Consider the following 16,717-nt stretch of genomic DNA (forward strand, 5'->3'; position numbering starts at 1 on the left):
AATGCAAATCTAATCCCCAAAGGACAAATAACCCACTTCGATGGATCTATCCATGAAGGGTATAGACAATGTTTAAACCTTTTTAATAGTTTTGTGAATGTGTTGGGATGAAATTGTGAGAGTAAAAATATTTGGAAGGGCCTAGCCTAGTAGTACTAGTGAAGTGACTACTCTTGGCCCCACTTGAAAGTTTGAATTGAAAGCTCCACCACACTATTTACTGACTTTGGCTCCACCTTCTCAGATCCCACCGTCACACGACTTCCTCACTATTCCACCCGCAGCAGCCATGATGGTAGGTGTTATACACAATTTACTCTAGCTAGCTAGCGCACCTTGTTGTTTTATACGTGCAATCATCTGACACATTCATCAATAAACGATGATTTGTCCATTGAAAGTTAATGTGGCTAATGCATGTCCTGTGACGCCGTATTTTGTTTACCTAGCAAGAAGGGCTGGACGATGGTCCCGATTTCCTCTCCGAGGAGGACAGAGGAGTAAGTTTGTTTTTTTCTTTGATTTTAAATACAAATATTTATCTTATTTGTATTTTGATCTTAACAGTTCGATCAGCTATTTATATTATTTGTATTCTGCAGTAATTCCTTATTGCACGATTTGATCAGCTGTTAGACAAGTGAAAGCCGTGGCTAAACAGACGTCAAATTTGTTGAATAGCTAGCTACTGTTAGCTAAGCTAGTCAGCTTGACCACATCAGGAGTCAGTTGACTTCCTACTAGCTGGCCAGGTAGCTGGCAACTGTTACAATCCATTAGCTAGCTAACTAACGTTAGTTACCGTTTGTTAACAATGAACATACGCTAATTTTAACTGCTCACTGTATGAATAACTATATTGCCATTGCTAACTAGTAACAGACCCATATACCTATGCACATTTATTAGATTTCTGATATTGTTTTGCACGCTAGCTTGCTAGCTAAGCTAGGAAGTGCATAGCCCAATAATGTAAAGTTACTCATACTTTGTTAGTCACACCTTATGTTATTTTCAAAGGTAGACCGGCTCTGGCAGCCAAAACAGCTAAATACTCCATCTAAACGTGAATCGATTATCAATTGCGATACGGTTCTAGAAACATAAAGCCCTTTACTTTCATATCACATCAAACCCTTACCAAAAAATATTGCCGTTTTGAAAGTGCAGTCAACTGTGGTATTTTGGATGCAGTAATTGAAGCATACTGCCGTTATACTGACTGCACTCTTTTTCATAATGGTATTTTCACACATGCAAAATCTACACTAACTGTGTACAGTTTTAGCCGGCTTTATCACAATTGCAGCCGACAGTATTTTTCAGCTACAACAAGTTTCTGGCCGCCTTCTTCCGTTTCACACAGGTGTTCGGAGCATGCTAGATAGCTAACTAGCAGAGGTGGTCGCCTGCTCCCGCCTGTCTTTCCTTAAACATGCGCTGTAAACATGGAGATATGGCCGTGTGGGGACACTAATCCCAACCCTATTAAAGGTGTGTAGTAATTGAACTTTTTGTTTATTTTTTTATTATTAGTTCTTGCTGATATGAAAGATATGTTTCCAAAACCATACCGCAAGCGATACGTGTTCATGTTTAGAGCAGTCCTCTGGGGCTCTTAACAAAAGTCCCCGGGAAGAAGATACCTTCATCCATAGGCACTAAAGGTAGTTAGCATCTATGAATGGGTTAGGACGTGCACAGCTTCTGAGTTGGCTAGTAAGCCAATACATAGTCTGATTAATCAGGCTGTAATACACAATTAATTTGTATACAGCTCGACACTAATGCCTAGAAAATCATGTAAATGTTCCTTATAAGCCAGAATGTTGAATAAAATCACATTGAAACTTACCGGTTGTCTGTGCGGTTTGTCCTTCAGCTGCTCGAAAGTTAAGACGAATAAAGTATTGTGTACCCAACTTCTTAGAGAGCCGGTAGGTATATGGTATGGTTTGGCACGGAGGTAAAGTTCGTTTTATTGGATATTCGGTTTTCTCTCGTCAATAGCTATTGACCCAAGCGTGCCATGACATTACATTTTTTTGTTCTTAACCAGGGGAGGATGAAGAACAAGCGATACCTTTTTTTTGTGTGAATTTTAGATTTTTCTTACGATTGAAATCCAATTCATATACAGTGCATTCGGAAAGTATTCAGACCCCTTGACTTTTTCCACATTTTGTTACGTTATAGGCTTATTCTAAAAATGTATTGAATTCCCCCCTCATCAATCTACACACACAATACCCCATAATGAAAAAACAATAATAGTTTTTTTTTAAATGTTTTCACATTTATTACAAATGCAAAACTGAAATATCACATTTACATACAGTACCAGTCAAAAGTTTGAACACACCTACTCATTGAAGAGTTTTTCTTTATTTTTACTATTTTCTACATTGTAGAATAACAGTGAATATATCAAAACTAGGAAATAACACATGGAATCATGTAGTAACCAAACAAGTGTTAAACAAATCAAAATAGATTTTTATTTAAGTTTCTTCAGCTGTCATCAAGGCAAAGGGTGGCTACTTTGAAAATTCTAAAATATAAATATATTTTGATTTAACGCTTTTTGGTTACTACATGATTTTATGTGTTATTTCATAGTTTTGATGTCTTCACTATTATTCTACAATGTAAAAATAAAGAAAAACCCTTGAATGAGTAGGTGTGTCAACTTTTGACTGGTACTGGAAGTATTCAGACCCTTTACTCAGTACTTTGTTAAAGCACCTTTGGTAGCTATTTGTATTATTGGAATACTGCAGTAATTCCTTATTGCATGATCTGATCAGCTGTTAGACAGGTGACATCCGTGGCTAACAACAGACGTCAAATTTGTTGAATAGCTAGCTACAAATACAAAACTAAATACTCATTTACATAAGTATTCAGACCCTTTGCTCAGTACTTTGTTGAAGCACCTTTGGCAGCGATTTACAGCAACGAGTCTTCTTGGGTATGACGCTACAAGCTCGGCACACCTGTATTTGGGGAGTTTCTCCCATTCTTCTCTACAGATCCTCACAAGCTCTGTCATGTTGGATTGGGAGTGTTTCTGCACAGCTATTTTCAGGTCTCTCCATAGATGTTAGATCGGGTTCAAGTCCGGGCTCTGGCTGGGCCACTCAAGGACATTCAGAGACTTGTCCCGAAGCAACTCCTGTGTTGTCTTGGCTTTGTGCTTAGGGTTGTTGTCCTGCTGGAAGGTGAACCTTCGCCCTAGTCTGAGAACCTGCTCCAGTGTGCTCAGGACCCCCTGTACTTTGCTCCGTTCATCTTTGCCTCGATCCTGACTAGTCTCCCAGTCCCTGCCGCTGAAAAACATCGACACAGCATGATGCTGTCACCACCATGCTTCACTGTAGGGATGGTGCCAGGTTTCTTCCAGACGTGACACTTGGCATTCTGGCCGAAGAGGGCAATCTTGGTTTCATCAGATCAGAGAATCTTGTTTTTCATGGCCTGAGAGTCTTTATGTGTCTTTTGGCAAACTCCAAGCGGGCTGTCATGTGCCTTTTACTGAGGAGTGGCTTCCGTCTGGCCACTCTACCATAAAGGCCTGATTGGTGGAGTGGTGCGGAGATGGTTGTCCTTCTGAAAGTGTCTCCCATCTCCACAGAGGAACTCTAGAGCTCTGTCAGAGTGACCATCAGTTTCTTGGTCACCTCCCTGACCAAGGCCCTTCTCCTCCGATTGCTCATTTTGGCCAGGCGGCCAGCTCTAGGAAGAGTCTTAGTGGTTCCAAACTTCTTTAATTTAAGAATGATGGAGGCCACTGTGTTTTCGGGAACTTCAATGCTGCAGAAATGTTTTGGTACCCTTCCCCAGATATGTGCCTCGACACAATCCTGTCTCGGACTTCTACGAACAATTCCTTTTACCTCATGGCTTGCTTTTTGCTCTGACATGCACTGTCAACTGTGGGACTTTATATAAACATATGTGGGCCTTTCCAAATCATGTCCAATTAATTGAATTTATCACAGGTGGACTCTAATCAAGTTGTAGAAACATCTCAAGGATGATCAATGGAAACAGGACACCTGCGCTCAATTCCCAGTCTCACAGCAAAGGGTCTGATACTTGTGTAAATAAGCCATTTCTGTTTTTAATACATTTGCTAAAATTCCTAAAACTGTTTTCACTTTGTCATTATGGGGTATTGTGTGTAGATTGCTGAGGAAAATTGCATATTTAATCCATTTTAGAATAAGGCTTTAACTTAACAAAATGTGGAAAAAGTCAAGGGGTCTGTCTTGGAGTCTACAAATCATTAAGAACACCTTATTCATATGGAAAAACAGCCTCAAGTTGTCAGGGCATGGACTCTACAAGGTGTCAAAAGTGTTAAACAAGGCTGCTGGCCCATGTTGACTCCAGTGCTTTCCACAGTTGTCAAGTTGGCTGGATGACCTTTGAGTGGTGGTCCATTCTTGATAAAAAACAGGAATCTGTTGAGTGTGAGAAACCCAGCAGCGTTGCAGTTCTTGGCAGAAACTGGTGCATCTGGCACCTACCACCATAACCCGTTCAAAGGCACTTAAATCTTTTCTTGCCCATTTACCCTCTAAATAGCACACATACACAATCCATGTCTCAATTGTCTCACAGCTTAAAACCTGTCTCCTCCCCTTCATCTACACTGATTGAAGTGGATTTAACAAGTGACATCAATAAGGGATCATAGCTTTCACCTGGATTCGCCTGGTCAGTCTATGTCATGGAAAGAGCAGGTGTTCATAATGTTTTCTACACTCAGTGCATATTTATATTGTCATGGCTTGCTTGGTTCAATAGCTATTGACAAGAGGAGACCGAATATCCAATATAAAAAGTCATTTCCATCTAAAAAGACGTATGATCTCCAACATGTTAAGTTCATAGGAGGATGTCAAATGAAAGTCAAGAGACTATATTTTTGAGATATTATGGCATATATAAATATGTAAACCATTTTCCATCCTAAAAATTAGGAATAAGCAAAGGCTTTGATTGATGGTCAAACAGATCGGAAAGGGTCTTAGAAAACGTCTAACAGAAAGTCTTAAACGATATTAAAAACACAATCATGTTAAAGTTAAGACCCCTGCCTACTCTTATGAACACTTATATTTAGTTTTGGAGAATTACTTTTCTTAATGTACACTACCGTTCAATAGTTTGGGGTCACTTAGAAATGTCCTTGTTTTTGAAAGAAAAGTAAAACACGGTGAAGAGGTGACTCCGGGTTGCTGGCCTTCCAGGCAGAGTTCCTCTGTCCAGTGTCTGTGTTATTTTGCCCATCTTAATCTTTTCTTTTTATTGGCCAGTCTGATATGGCTTTTTCTTTGCAACTCTGCCTAGAAGGCCAGCATCCCGGAGTCGCCTCTTCACTGTTGACGTTGAGACTGGTGTTTTGCGGGTACTATTTAATGAAGCTGCAAGTTGAGTACTTGTGAGGCGTCTGTTTCTCAAACTAGACACTCTAATGTACTTGTCCTCTTGCTCAGTTGTGCACCGGGACCTCCCACTCCTCTTTCTATTCTGGTTAGGGCCAGTTTGCGCTGTTCTGTGAAGGGAGTAGTACACAACGTTGTTCGAGATCTTCAGCAATTTCTTGCATGGAATAGCCTTCATTTCTCAGAACAAGAATAGACTGACTAGGTTCAGAAGAAAGTTATTTGTTCCTGGCCATTTTGAGCCTGTAATCGAACCCACAAATGCCGATGCTCCAGATACTCAACTTTTCTAAAGAAGGCCAGTTTTATTGCTTCTTTAACCAGGACAACAGTTTTCAGCTGCGCTAACATAATTGCAAAAGGGTTTTCTAATGATCAGTTAACCTTTTAAAATTATAAACTTGGATTAGCTAACACAATGTGCCATTAGAACACAGGAGTGATGGTTGCTGATAATGGGCCTCTGTACGCCTATGTAGATATTCCGTGAAAAATCTGCCGTTTCCAGCTACAAGTCATTTACAACATTAACAATGTCTACACTGTATTTCTGATCAATTTGATGTTGTTTTAATGGACAAAAAAAATTGCTTTTCTTTCAAAAACAAGAACATTTCTAAGTGACCCCAAACCATTCCGTTACCAAAACCCACATCTTTAAGATATTTTCTAATTTCTCTTCCTCATGAGGGAGGATAATGAAAGTTCACAGAAATAACAATTCAAGTTAGATCTACCAATTTAGTGTTTTTACTGATGTCAGGTTTGATCGTGAATTATTAAGTGATTTAAACAGAACGGAATTGCTGCAACTGAATTGGCTACAATGGAAAAATCATAGTAGTTACAAACCACAGTTGGGTGAACTGCTGCTGTCCTCCCTTCCACTGGCATCCTGTTATGTTCAGCTCAAGTTTTTTTTCATTCTCTTTCCGTAATCTGGTGGTCAAAGAAGGACAGTGAAAACATTCTGGACAACCCCTCCCTCTCTCGTTAATGTCACCTCTCCCTGCTCCAACTGCACCTACCACCAACCCTCTTTCCATCTACTGTAACAGGTATCCTGACCCACTGAGCACCGACCAACACCGTACGTCCATGGGTTATTATTTCAGATTTGGTCTGGTCCGGACCAACCAAATTTAGAGGCGGAGCTCATTACAATAATAGTCCATGTGTAGAATAATACCAAAATATGCATAAGAAAGATATTGCATATTTCTACCTTTTTACAGTGCATTTGGAAAGTATTCAGATCCCTTGATCTTTTTCACATTTAGTTACGTTACAGCCTTATTCTAAAATATATTCAATCGTTTTTTTTACCTCACTAGTCTACACACAATACCCCATAGTGACAAAGCAAAAACAGGTTGAAATATCACATTTACATAAGTATTCAGACCCTTTACTCAGTACTTTGTAGAAGCACCTTTGACAGCGATTACAGCCTCGAGTCTTCTTGGGTATGAGCTTGGCACACCTGTATTTGGGGAGCTTCTCCCATTCTTCTCTGCAGATCGTCTCAAGCTCTGTCAGGTTGGATGGGGAGCATTGCTGCACAGCTATTTTCAGGTCTCTCCAGAGATATTAAATCGGGTTCAAGTCTGGGCTCTTGCTGGGCCACTCAAGGACATTGAGACTTGTCCCGAAGCCACTCCTGTGTTGTTTTGGCTGTGTGCTTAGGGTCGTTGTCCTGTTGGAAGGTGAACCTTCGCCCCGCTCTGGAGCATGTTTTCATCAAGGATCTTTCCCTCGGTAATCTTGACCTTGACTAGTCTCCCAGTCCCTGCCTCTGAAAAACATCTCCACAGCATGATGCTGCCACCACCATGCTTCACTATAGGGATGGTATTGGCCAGGTGATGAGCGTTGCCTGGTTTCATTTGGCATTCTGAACCATATACCTACCGGCTCTCTATAAAGTTGTGTAAGCAATACTTTCCTGTGGATATTCTGTCTAACATTTTGAGCAGCAATCTACACACAAGGCGCACAGACAACCGGTAGAGTAAGTTTATATAACATTTTATTTAACATTCTGGCTTGTAAGGAATATTTACATGATTTTGCAGGCATTCGTGTCAGGCTGTATATACCAAATACTTTTGTTTTACAGCCTGATTAATCAGACTAGCCAAGATGTTATTTGACAGAGCCAGCTATTGGGGAATGGTGATTTTGTCATTTGCTCATCACTAAATACAATATCCGTTACAATATTTTGCAGCCTAGGGCAGTCAATGTTGACCTTCAAACTGATGCAACACTTCAAGTGGACATTTCTGATGCGTTGAGTGAGCGGGACAAGGTTAAGTTTACTGTCCATACTAAGGTAAGAGAGTTTAGCTACCTGTCTATTTATTCCTGTTTGCCCTGGCACTTGGCAAATGAAAGGCCAATCATGTGCATTTTTATGGCTGTATGAATCGAGACTCATGTCACATGACTTGCAATTATGTTCCTCCTCAGCAGTCATCTTATCTCCACATTCATGTTGTCTTCTAAAAATAAGTGTGTGTGTATGCAAAATCAGCTTTGTTGATTTCATGGCACGCAAATGAAGATCTAAGGTTAAGAAACTGCATGATGGCATTCCACTCCTTCATTTTCTATGCAGAGAGAATTCCAATAGTCATTCACTTCCTGTCACTGTCAAAGTGTAACCTCATGTCATGGGTTTATTTGTTTTTACGGCTGCTTTTATAATGTTTCAAGGACTCTTGTGAAGGAAGGAATTCATTTATGATTCAAAAGGTTTAGTCACTGTCTTTAGATGATCATTGTGATCATCATTGTGTCCAGATCATCTAAGTTTTTCCCCTTAAAAAAAAAAAAAAATTCTAATTGGCAGAAAGATATTTTCAGAAGAGCCATAGAGAAATGCTCTATTCTGTATTTGGCTCTGTTTTTTATGATTGACATCTGATTCCTATTATTTTGTTTTACCTTCCAGAGCACTCTTCCTAACTTCAAGCAGAATGAGTTTTCAGTGGTGAGGCAGCATGAGGAGTTCATCTGGCTCCATGACTCATTCGTGGAGAATGAGGAGTATGCAGGCTACATTGTAAGTACTGAGCCCCATCCAGGGTACTCTGCCCCCCCCCCAAATGGCACCCTATTACCTATATAGTGCACTACTTTTGACAAGTGGGTGCGATTTGGGAGATTACTGTTTTGGATTTTAGGATTGGCTTATAAACTTCAGGGTTTTAGAAAACAACGAAATTATTCATTGTCAATTCCCTTTCTCATTAAAACTGTCTGGTGTCATGGAGTAATGAACTTATTAGCTTGATGTTCATTTCCAAGAAACTGCTGAGTTAACTGTGATTTGTTGAATTGTAGATTCCCCCTGCCCCACCAAGACCTGACTTCGATGCCTCCAGGGAGAAGTTACAGAAACTGGGGGAAGGTGAAGGTTCCATGACCAAGGAAGAGTTCACCAAAATGAAACAGGAACTTGAAGCGTGAGTTCGTGTTCATTAGGTCACATAAAACAAAAAGTTAGGATAGTACAACCTCATTTCATGCTCTCTGTGTTTTATAACCTTCCGTGCCTACTTGACACGACCCATGTTGCTCGTACATTGTTTTTGTGTTTCAGTATAGTGGTTTGGTTGGGATTCTTGGATGCACTGAATGCCATTGGTTCATATCTTGGCTATATCTGTGTTTCAGCGAATACTTGGCTATCTTCAAGAAGACCGTGGCGATGCATGAAGTGTTTCTTTGCCGTGTGGCTGCCCATCCTGTCTTAAGGAAAGACATGAACTTCCATGTCTTTTTAGAGTACAACCAAGACGTAAGTGGGGTTGAGATTACCAATTTAGGATTTAGATTTCCAGTCAGGTCCAAAAGTATTGCCTCCCTTGATAAAGATGAGTCAAAAATACTGTTTAAAATAAATAATACAAATACTGAGCTATATTGTATGCTCCAATGATTTTGAAATTATGTTATTTTAAACTAATACAAATCAAATTAAATTGTATTTGTCACATGAGCCAAATACAACCTTAATGTGAAATACTTACTTACAAGCCCTTAACTCAAGAAATAGTTCAGACAATATTTACTTAATAAATAAAGTACATTTTTTAAATAAAAAGTAAAATAACAATAACGAGGCTATATACAGGAGGTACCTGTACCGAGTCAATGTGCAGGGGTACGGGTTAGTCAAGGTCATTTGTACATGTAGGTAAGGGTAAGGTGACTATGCATAGATAATAAACAGCGAGTAGCAGCAGTGTAAAACAAGGGGTGGGGGGGTGTCAATGTAAATAGTCCGGTGGCCATTTCATTAATTGTTCAGCAGTCTTATGGCTTGGGGTTAGAAGCTGTTAAGGAGCCTTTTGGACCTAGACTTGGAGCTTCGGTACCGCTTACCATGCAGTAGCAGAGAGAACTATGACTTGGTGACTGGACAATTTTTCTGGCCTTCCTCTGACACCGCCTAGTAAATAGGTCCTGGATGGCAGGAAGCTTGGCCCCAGTGATGTACTGGGCCATACGCCCTACCATGTGTAGCGCCTTACGTTCGGATGCCGTACAGTTGCCATACCAGGTGGTGATGCAACTGGTCAGGATGCTCTCGATGGTGCAGATGTAGAACTTTTTAAGGATCTGGGGACCTATGCCAAATCTTTTCAGTCTCCTGAGGGGGAAATGGTGTTGCCGTGCCCACTTCACGACTGTCTTGGTGTGTTTGGACCATGATAGTTTGTTGGTGATGTGGACACCAAGGAACTTGAAGCTCCGGACCCGCTCCACTACAGCCTTGTCGATGTTAATGGGGGCCTGTTCAGCCCTCCTTTTCCTGTAGTCCACAATCAGCTCCTTTGTCTTGCTCACCACACTGTCAGGTGTCTGACCTCCCTATAGGCTGTCTTATCGTTGTCGGTGATTGTTGTGTGGTGAGCTTTTGTGTTGTCAGCAAACTTACTGATGGTGTTGGAGTCGTGCTTGGCCACGCAGTCGTGTTTGAACAGGATGGGACTAAGCACGCACCCTTAAGGATCCCCAGTGTTGAGGATCAGTGTGGCAGATGTGTTGTTGCCTACCCTTACCACCTGGGGGCAGCCCGTCAGGAAGTCCAGGATCCAGTTTGAGGGAGGTGTTTTGTCCCAGGATCCTTAGCTTAGTGATGAACTTTGTGGGCACTATGGTGTTGAATGTTGAGCTGTAGTCAATAAAAGCATTCTCACATACAGTACCAGTCTAAAGTTTGGACACATCTACTCATTCAAGTTGTTTTCCCTACATTGTAGAATAATAGAGAAGGCCTCAACGATGAAATAACACATGGAATCATGTAGTAACAAAAAAAGTGTTAAACAAATCAAAATATATTTTATATTTGAGATTCTTCAAAGCAGGCACCCTTTGCCTTGATGACAGCTTTGCACACTTGGCATTCTCTCAACCAGCTTCACCTGGAATGCTTTTCCAATCGTCTTGAAGGATTTTTGATGTCTTCACTATTATTCTACAATGTAAAAAAATTGTAGAATATTGTCTTGATTGCTTAAAGCCTTATACAGCTCATTGAGTTTGGTCTTAGTGCCAGCATCGGTTTGGTGTAAAAGGGATGGCTACAAATAATATAGGTGGAAACTCTCTTGGTAGATAGTGTGGTCTACAGTTGATCATGAGATACTCTACCTCAGGTGTGTGCAATACCTTAAGACTTCTTTAATATTAGACATCGCGCACCAGGTGTTATTGACAAATGGACACACACCTCCACCCCTTATCCTACCAGACTTAGCTGTTCTGTCCTGCTGATGCACGGAAAACCCAGTCAGCTCTATATTATCAGTGTCGTCGTTCATCTACGACTTGGTGAAACATAAGATATTAATTACAGTTTTTAATGTCCCGTTGGTAGGATGATCTCGAGCGGAGATCCTCCAGTTTATTTTCCAGTGATTGCACGTTGGTCGGTAGAACGGCCAACCCAGACAGGATGACCACATCAGTGAATCAACCCACTCAGGTGACGCACCCCCTCCAGGGACGGCATGAGAGAGCCCCAGTAAGCCAGTGACTCAGCCCCTGTAAAAGGGTTAGAGGCAGAGAATCCCAGTGGAAAGAGGGGAACCGGCCAGGCAGAGACAGCAAGGGCGGTTCGTTGCTCCAGAGCCTTTTTGTTCACCTTCCCACTCCTGGGCCAGACTACACTCAATCATATGACCCACTGAAGAGATGAGTCTTCAGTAGAGACTTAAAGGTTGAGACCGAGTTTGCGTCTCTGACATGGGTAGGCAGACCGTTTCACATTCTTAAAATAAAGTGGTGATCCTAACGGACCTAAGACAGGGAATTTTTACTAGTATTAAATGTCAGAATTGTGAAACTGAGTTTAAATGTATTTGGCTAAGGTGTATGTAAACTTCCGACTTCAACTGTACATAAGAGATGAGTAAAGCAGTATGTAAACATTATTAAAGTGACTAGTGTTCTATTATTAAAGTGACCAGTGATTCTATGTATATAGGGAAGCAAGACTCTAAGATGCAGGGTTGAGCAACCCGGTGGTAGCCGGCTAGTGATGGCTATTAAACAGTCTGATGGCCTTGAAGATCGAAGCCGTTTGGAGAACACCCAGTACCAGGACATTTTAGCCAAAAATCTGTCTCTGCTAGTAGGCAGAAAATTGATCTTCCAGCAAGCCAAAACCCCCAAACACACAGCAAAATTCACAAATCAACATTTTGCAATGGGTATCTGTCTCTGGACTTGAATCCCATTGAAAACAGTGGTTTGAACTGAGGAGGGCAGTCCATATGCTCAGAAGAAGGATATCAAGGATCTGGAAAGATTTTTTACTCATCTTTATGAAGGGTGGCAATCATTTTTAACCTGACTGTATTTTGGTGACGATTGTAGCTGTGGAAATGTTATTAGACAAGCGCTCTTTCTCTCTCTCTCTCTCTCTCTCTCTCTCTCTCTCTCTCTCTCTCTCTCTCTCTCTCTCTCTCTCTCTCTCTCTCTCTCTCTCTCTCTCTCTCTCTCTCTCGTGTTCTCTCTCTCTCTCTCTCTCTCTCTCTCTCTCATTTCTTTTAACTTTAGGTATCTCAAAAGGCTAGTCGAATGTGCCTGAAAACATATGCCATTTCCTTACCTTGTCTTAGTTTTATCATCGTTTGTCCTTACTTGACCTCTTTTGTTCACAGCTGAGTGTCCGAGGCAAAAACAAGAGGGAGAAGATGGAAGATTTCTTCAAGAATGTGGTGAAGTCAGCAGACGGCGTGTTAGTGGCAGGGGTGAAGGTGAGTTGGGTTTGCTTTTCTGTGTAAACCATTCCTCCACTCTTTTCTATGTAAATCCATCAGCCAAGTAAATGGGGATTGAACTTGCTTTGAGTTTTATATTTGAATGAAATCACAACATAAGTATTTTGCGACTTACGCAATGGTTGAAAACATTGTTTCGCATCATGAATGGTGCTCACATTTTCTATAAATGCAGTTGTCAAAATCTGTATCTTCAGATTTGTATTTAGTCTTTAACAGTTAGTATGTGTATAAAGTTTGACATAATTGTCTTTTGGATTTCAGGATGTAGATGATTTCTTTGAGCATGAGAAGACATTCCTTTTAGAGTACCATAATCGTGTCAAAGATGCCTCCTCCAAATCTGATAGAATGATCAGGTCTCACAAAAGTAAGTCTCCTCACTGTCTCATAATCTCCACGTGCTTAGGTAAGCTTTCTGCTATATAAATGGATTTTAATCAGTTATTGAGAATGAGATTGATTTGAGTCATTCCAATTGAAAGTTTGAAATGCCGTTTTTTTGCTGTGAACTGTTGGTGAGTCACTTTGGTATCATGTTTTAATGTTTGTGGAAATCAGCCTGTTTGTGCTTGTGGTGTGCGTTTGTATTTTAAGTCTATTTTCTGTTTTATATTAATTCGCTGACAAATATGGAAATGGGTAAGTTGTTTGGTTATTTGTAGTTGGGTCAGTCGGTCTTAAAATGTTGGGGATGACAGCCGACTCAATTCTAAACTTTATCATGTTCCTAAAAAATGTTTTGGCTGAGCACAATAACTTGTAAATTACCTGGGTTTTTTTGTAGACATATTTTTTGTCCAAATGTTTATATCTTAATAGGTAAGAGCCATGAGGTTCCCTTTAGTCTTTTGAAGAAAAAAATATTCGGCCAGTTTTTTTCACACCTAAATCCTGCTTTGACAGCTTCAGGAAACAAATTCCCCTCAGAAATCTAGTCCTCTGTCATTCCCAAGAATCAGACAATACATCTGTCATGTCTGCAGCTTTGTGTAGGAACTACTATGTATGTATGTATGTAACCTAATTTCCACAGCATTAAAAAATGATACTGTGTTTGAAAAGTGACTCCCTGCGTATTTGAAATTGTCTTGCTGCAGATGTTTTATCATTGTAGGTTATTTTCTGAAATATGTTTGCTTGCATTTTATTGATATATTTTGTACATGATTGACCGACCATCTGTGTGTGTGTGAGTATGGGGGTTGAGCTGTTATTTGAAATGTAATGTGATCTAATGCGAGTTCCTCTGTTGAAGGTGCTGCAGATGATATCAATAGAATCGCCTCCACACTGTACACTTTAGGAACCCAGGACTCCACAGATGTGTGCAAGTATGCAAAGAGTTTCCCCTTTTCTCTCCATACATTGTCTGCTGCCAACAATCTACAATAACTCAAAAATATAATCTAGAAACTATAGTAACTCAAATGCAACCTACTGTTTTCCAGATTTTTCTTGAAAGTCTCTGAGCTGTTTGAGAAAACACGGGTACGAGGATTTCTCTTTAATATTGTGTTCTATGTATGACGCAATTTTGTCAATTTGTTGTGTACCAGCTATGAACACCGAAGCATAGGCTATGATCAATAACTATATACATTATAGCCAAAAACTAGACCTGTGGTGACCGGTGGTGATTGGTCACAAAGTAGATCTTGTCTAAAGTTCACAAGTTTCTGCTGGTGTCCCTTCCTCTACAGAAAATAGAGGCTCGAGTGGCTGCAGATGAGGACCTGAAACTTGCCGACTTACTGAAGTATTATCTCAGGGAGTCACAAGCTGCTAAGGTACCTAACATGACCCTGCTTTTCTTAATCATCAATCAATTATGATTAGATACCCTGGTCAGTTATCAGATACCCTGGTCAGTTATCAGAGGTATTCTCTGACCATTTTCATCAGGCAGTGTTGTAGTGTTAGTATTAATGTGCTCTATGGAATCTGCTGTTCTTCAGGATCTATTGTATAGACGAGGGAGGGCCCTGGTAGATTACGAGAATGCAAACAAAGCTCTGGACAAAGCCAGGGCAAAGAACAAAGATGTGCTTCAGGCAGAGACCAGCCAGCAGGTGTGCTGTCAGAAGTTTGAGAAAATCTCAGAGTCCGCAAAGCAAGGTACTTTATCCACTTTGTTTATATATATATATTTTTTTTTTGACAGTCCTGGCTAAATTATTGCATGAGAAATTGCTCTTTGCTAAGAAGCTATTTTTGTTTCTTTTTGACAATTTTAATTTTAAAACCGTCACAGTAAGGTACTTAATTGTTACCCAGAAATGATTTGATATTGAGACAAAAACCGCTGCATTGGACTTTTTTAGCAGTATTAATAATTCAAGGCATTTCATACTTTTCCAAAAAGTATCCCTCCCTGTTGAAAATTAAATCAGACTCCCAAGTTTTGCATGTAAGAGAAGTTCAACCAGATTAGTGATGTAGAGGGGTAAATCTGATAATGTTCTGCAATTCCGGAATAGAGCTTATAGACTTCAAGACGAGACGAGTAGCAGCCTTCAGAAAGAACTTGGTGGAACTTGCCGAACTGGAACTCAAACATGCTAAGGTCATTTTTTATTATACATGGTTGTCTATTAGCGATTCTATCAAGTCTGTATCACAACCGGCCGTGATTGGGAGTCCCATAGGGTGGAGCACAATTGGCCCAGTGTCTTCCGGGTTTGGCCGGTGTAGGCCGTCATTTTAAATAAGAATTTGTTTTTAACTGACTTAGTTACATTTTTTTTTAAATAAAATAATTAAGACTTCCAAAACTTATTTTTCCCCAGGTTTAGGCTAATCCTCTTTCTCGCTACTTCTCCACAGGGTAATTTACAATTATTGCAAAGCTGTGTCGGGGTCCTCAAAGGAGACACTTAGGTCTTTACTGAAGGTTCACTGTACAGAGCTTTCCCCGCTTTGGTCTGGTCTTCACTGAGAAGATGGAAGAGAGAGCATATCTGGGGTCCGTTTGTTTTCAGGATGTCTGTTCGTAGTCATCACCAGAGACACCAGAGATCAGAGACACCGAACTCCACCCACAACCCCCCTAAAACGTGAGGAAGCCGTGGTGGAATACCTGCAATATCCACACAGCACAAGAACCTATAACTTTGTTAAATCACGTCAACTTTTTTATTATTAACAGCAATCATAATTTTCCATGGGAATCTTCTCCCAATCTTCTCCCAATCTAGATTGATGATTTGTTATTATTTTGTTTAGTGTAATCTTTGAGGCCAATAGTTTCAGTAAAACTTTTTTCTGTGATGCTGCTCAGTTACTTTGTTCAAGATGAGCTCATTCTTACTATTATTGAAGTGTATTGTCACTAAAAGCCTTGTACATGTTGTATTAGTTCTCACTGTACTGCTAATGATTGTTTAAATTTTTACTAATACTTTTGTTTTTCAGTAACTTCATACAAGTTATGTTCTTTTTTTTCATTACAGACAAGTAATGCTTCAGTATGTTTGCCTTAATGTAGAGTAAGCCTATCAAGTATTGTAAAAAAAAAAAAAAATTATACGTTTTTTGTTTTTCCCCAGTTTTTTTTTTTTAAGTGCACTGTATATGAATGTTTTTTTCCTTCTGTGACCAAAGCTTCCATTTATTTAGATGGAGAAATGCTGAAACAAATGGTTGTACTGATAATGATGATTAAAATGATTATGAAAATATTAATAATAAATGATACTGTTTACCTTAGAACCGTCCTGAACATATTTCATGAAATGTTTTGACTAGGCTATTTGTTGTCCATCTATCTAGTTGTCAACATTTTTAATTTTGTATATTTTATGACTCCGAGAAACATGGAAGAAAAGCCAGGGGAAGCCAATGGAAAAGTACCTTCAATATCATATTAAACTCCATTTCGACTGTTCATATTAAGGTTGAATAAAAATATGATTGACACTTTTTAAACTGCTTGTACAAGGTTGTTTCTTTCATCTTGAAAGT

General features: G+C 39.9%; 1 protein-coding gene across 2 annotated transcripts; it reads left to right on the forward strand.

Annotated features, from left to right (window-relative positions):
- Window positions 1–238: 238 nt before the first annotated feature.
- On the forward strand, window positions 239–16,687 carry LOC110497684 (sorting nexin-6). 2 transcript variants are annotated; one of them, XM_036954668.2, is made up of 15 exons: window positions 253–295; window positions 450–500; window positions 1,367–1,494; window positions 7,684–7,788; window positions 8,410–8,520; window positions 8,802–8,923; window positions 9,135–9,258; window positions 12,635–12,730; window positions 13,019–13,124; window positions 14,013–14,088; window positions 14,206–14,245; window positions 14,458–14,544; window positions 14,713–14,872; window positions 15,235–15,320; window positions 15,581–16,687. In XM_036954668.2, exons 6-15 carry the CDS (start codon window positions 8,880–8,882, stop codon window positions 15,632–15,634), a joined length of 873 nt encoding a protein of 290 aa, XP_036810563.1. In that variant the 5' UTR covers window positions 253–295; window positions 450–500; window positions 1,367–1,494; window positions 7,684–7,788; window positions 8,410–8,520; window positions 8,802–8,879; the 3' UTR covers window positions 15,635–16,687. The 2 variants fall into 2 exon arrangements, with proteins under 2 accessions (XP_036810562.1, XP_036810563.1); XM_036954667.2 differs by lacking the exon at window positions 1,367–1,494 and having other exon boundaries at window positions 239–295.
- The last annotated feature ends 30 nt before the right edge of the window (window positions 16,688–16,717 follow it).

The sequence above is a fragment of the Oncorhynchus mykiss genome, chromosome 19 (assembly GCF_057628025.1).
Source record: "Oncorhynchus mykiss isolate SJ-2025 chromosome 19, ASM5762802v1, whole genome shotgun sequence".
NCBI lineage: Eukaryota > Metazoa > Chordata > Actinopteri > Salmoniformes > Salmonidae > Oncorhynchus > Oncorhynchus mykiss.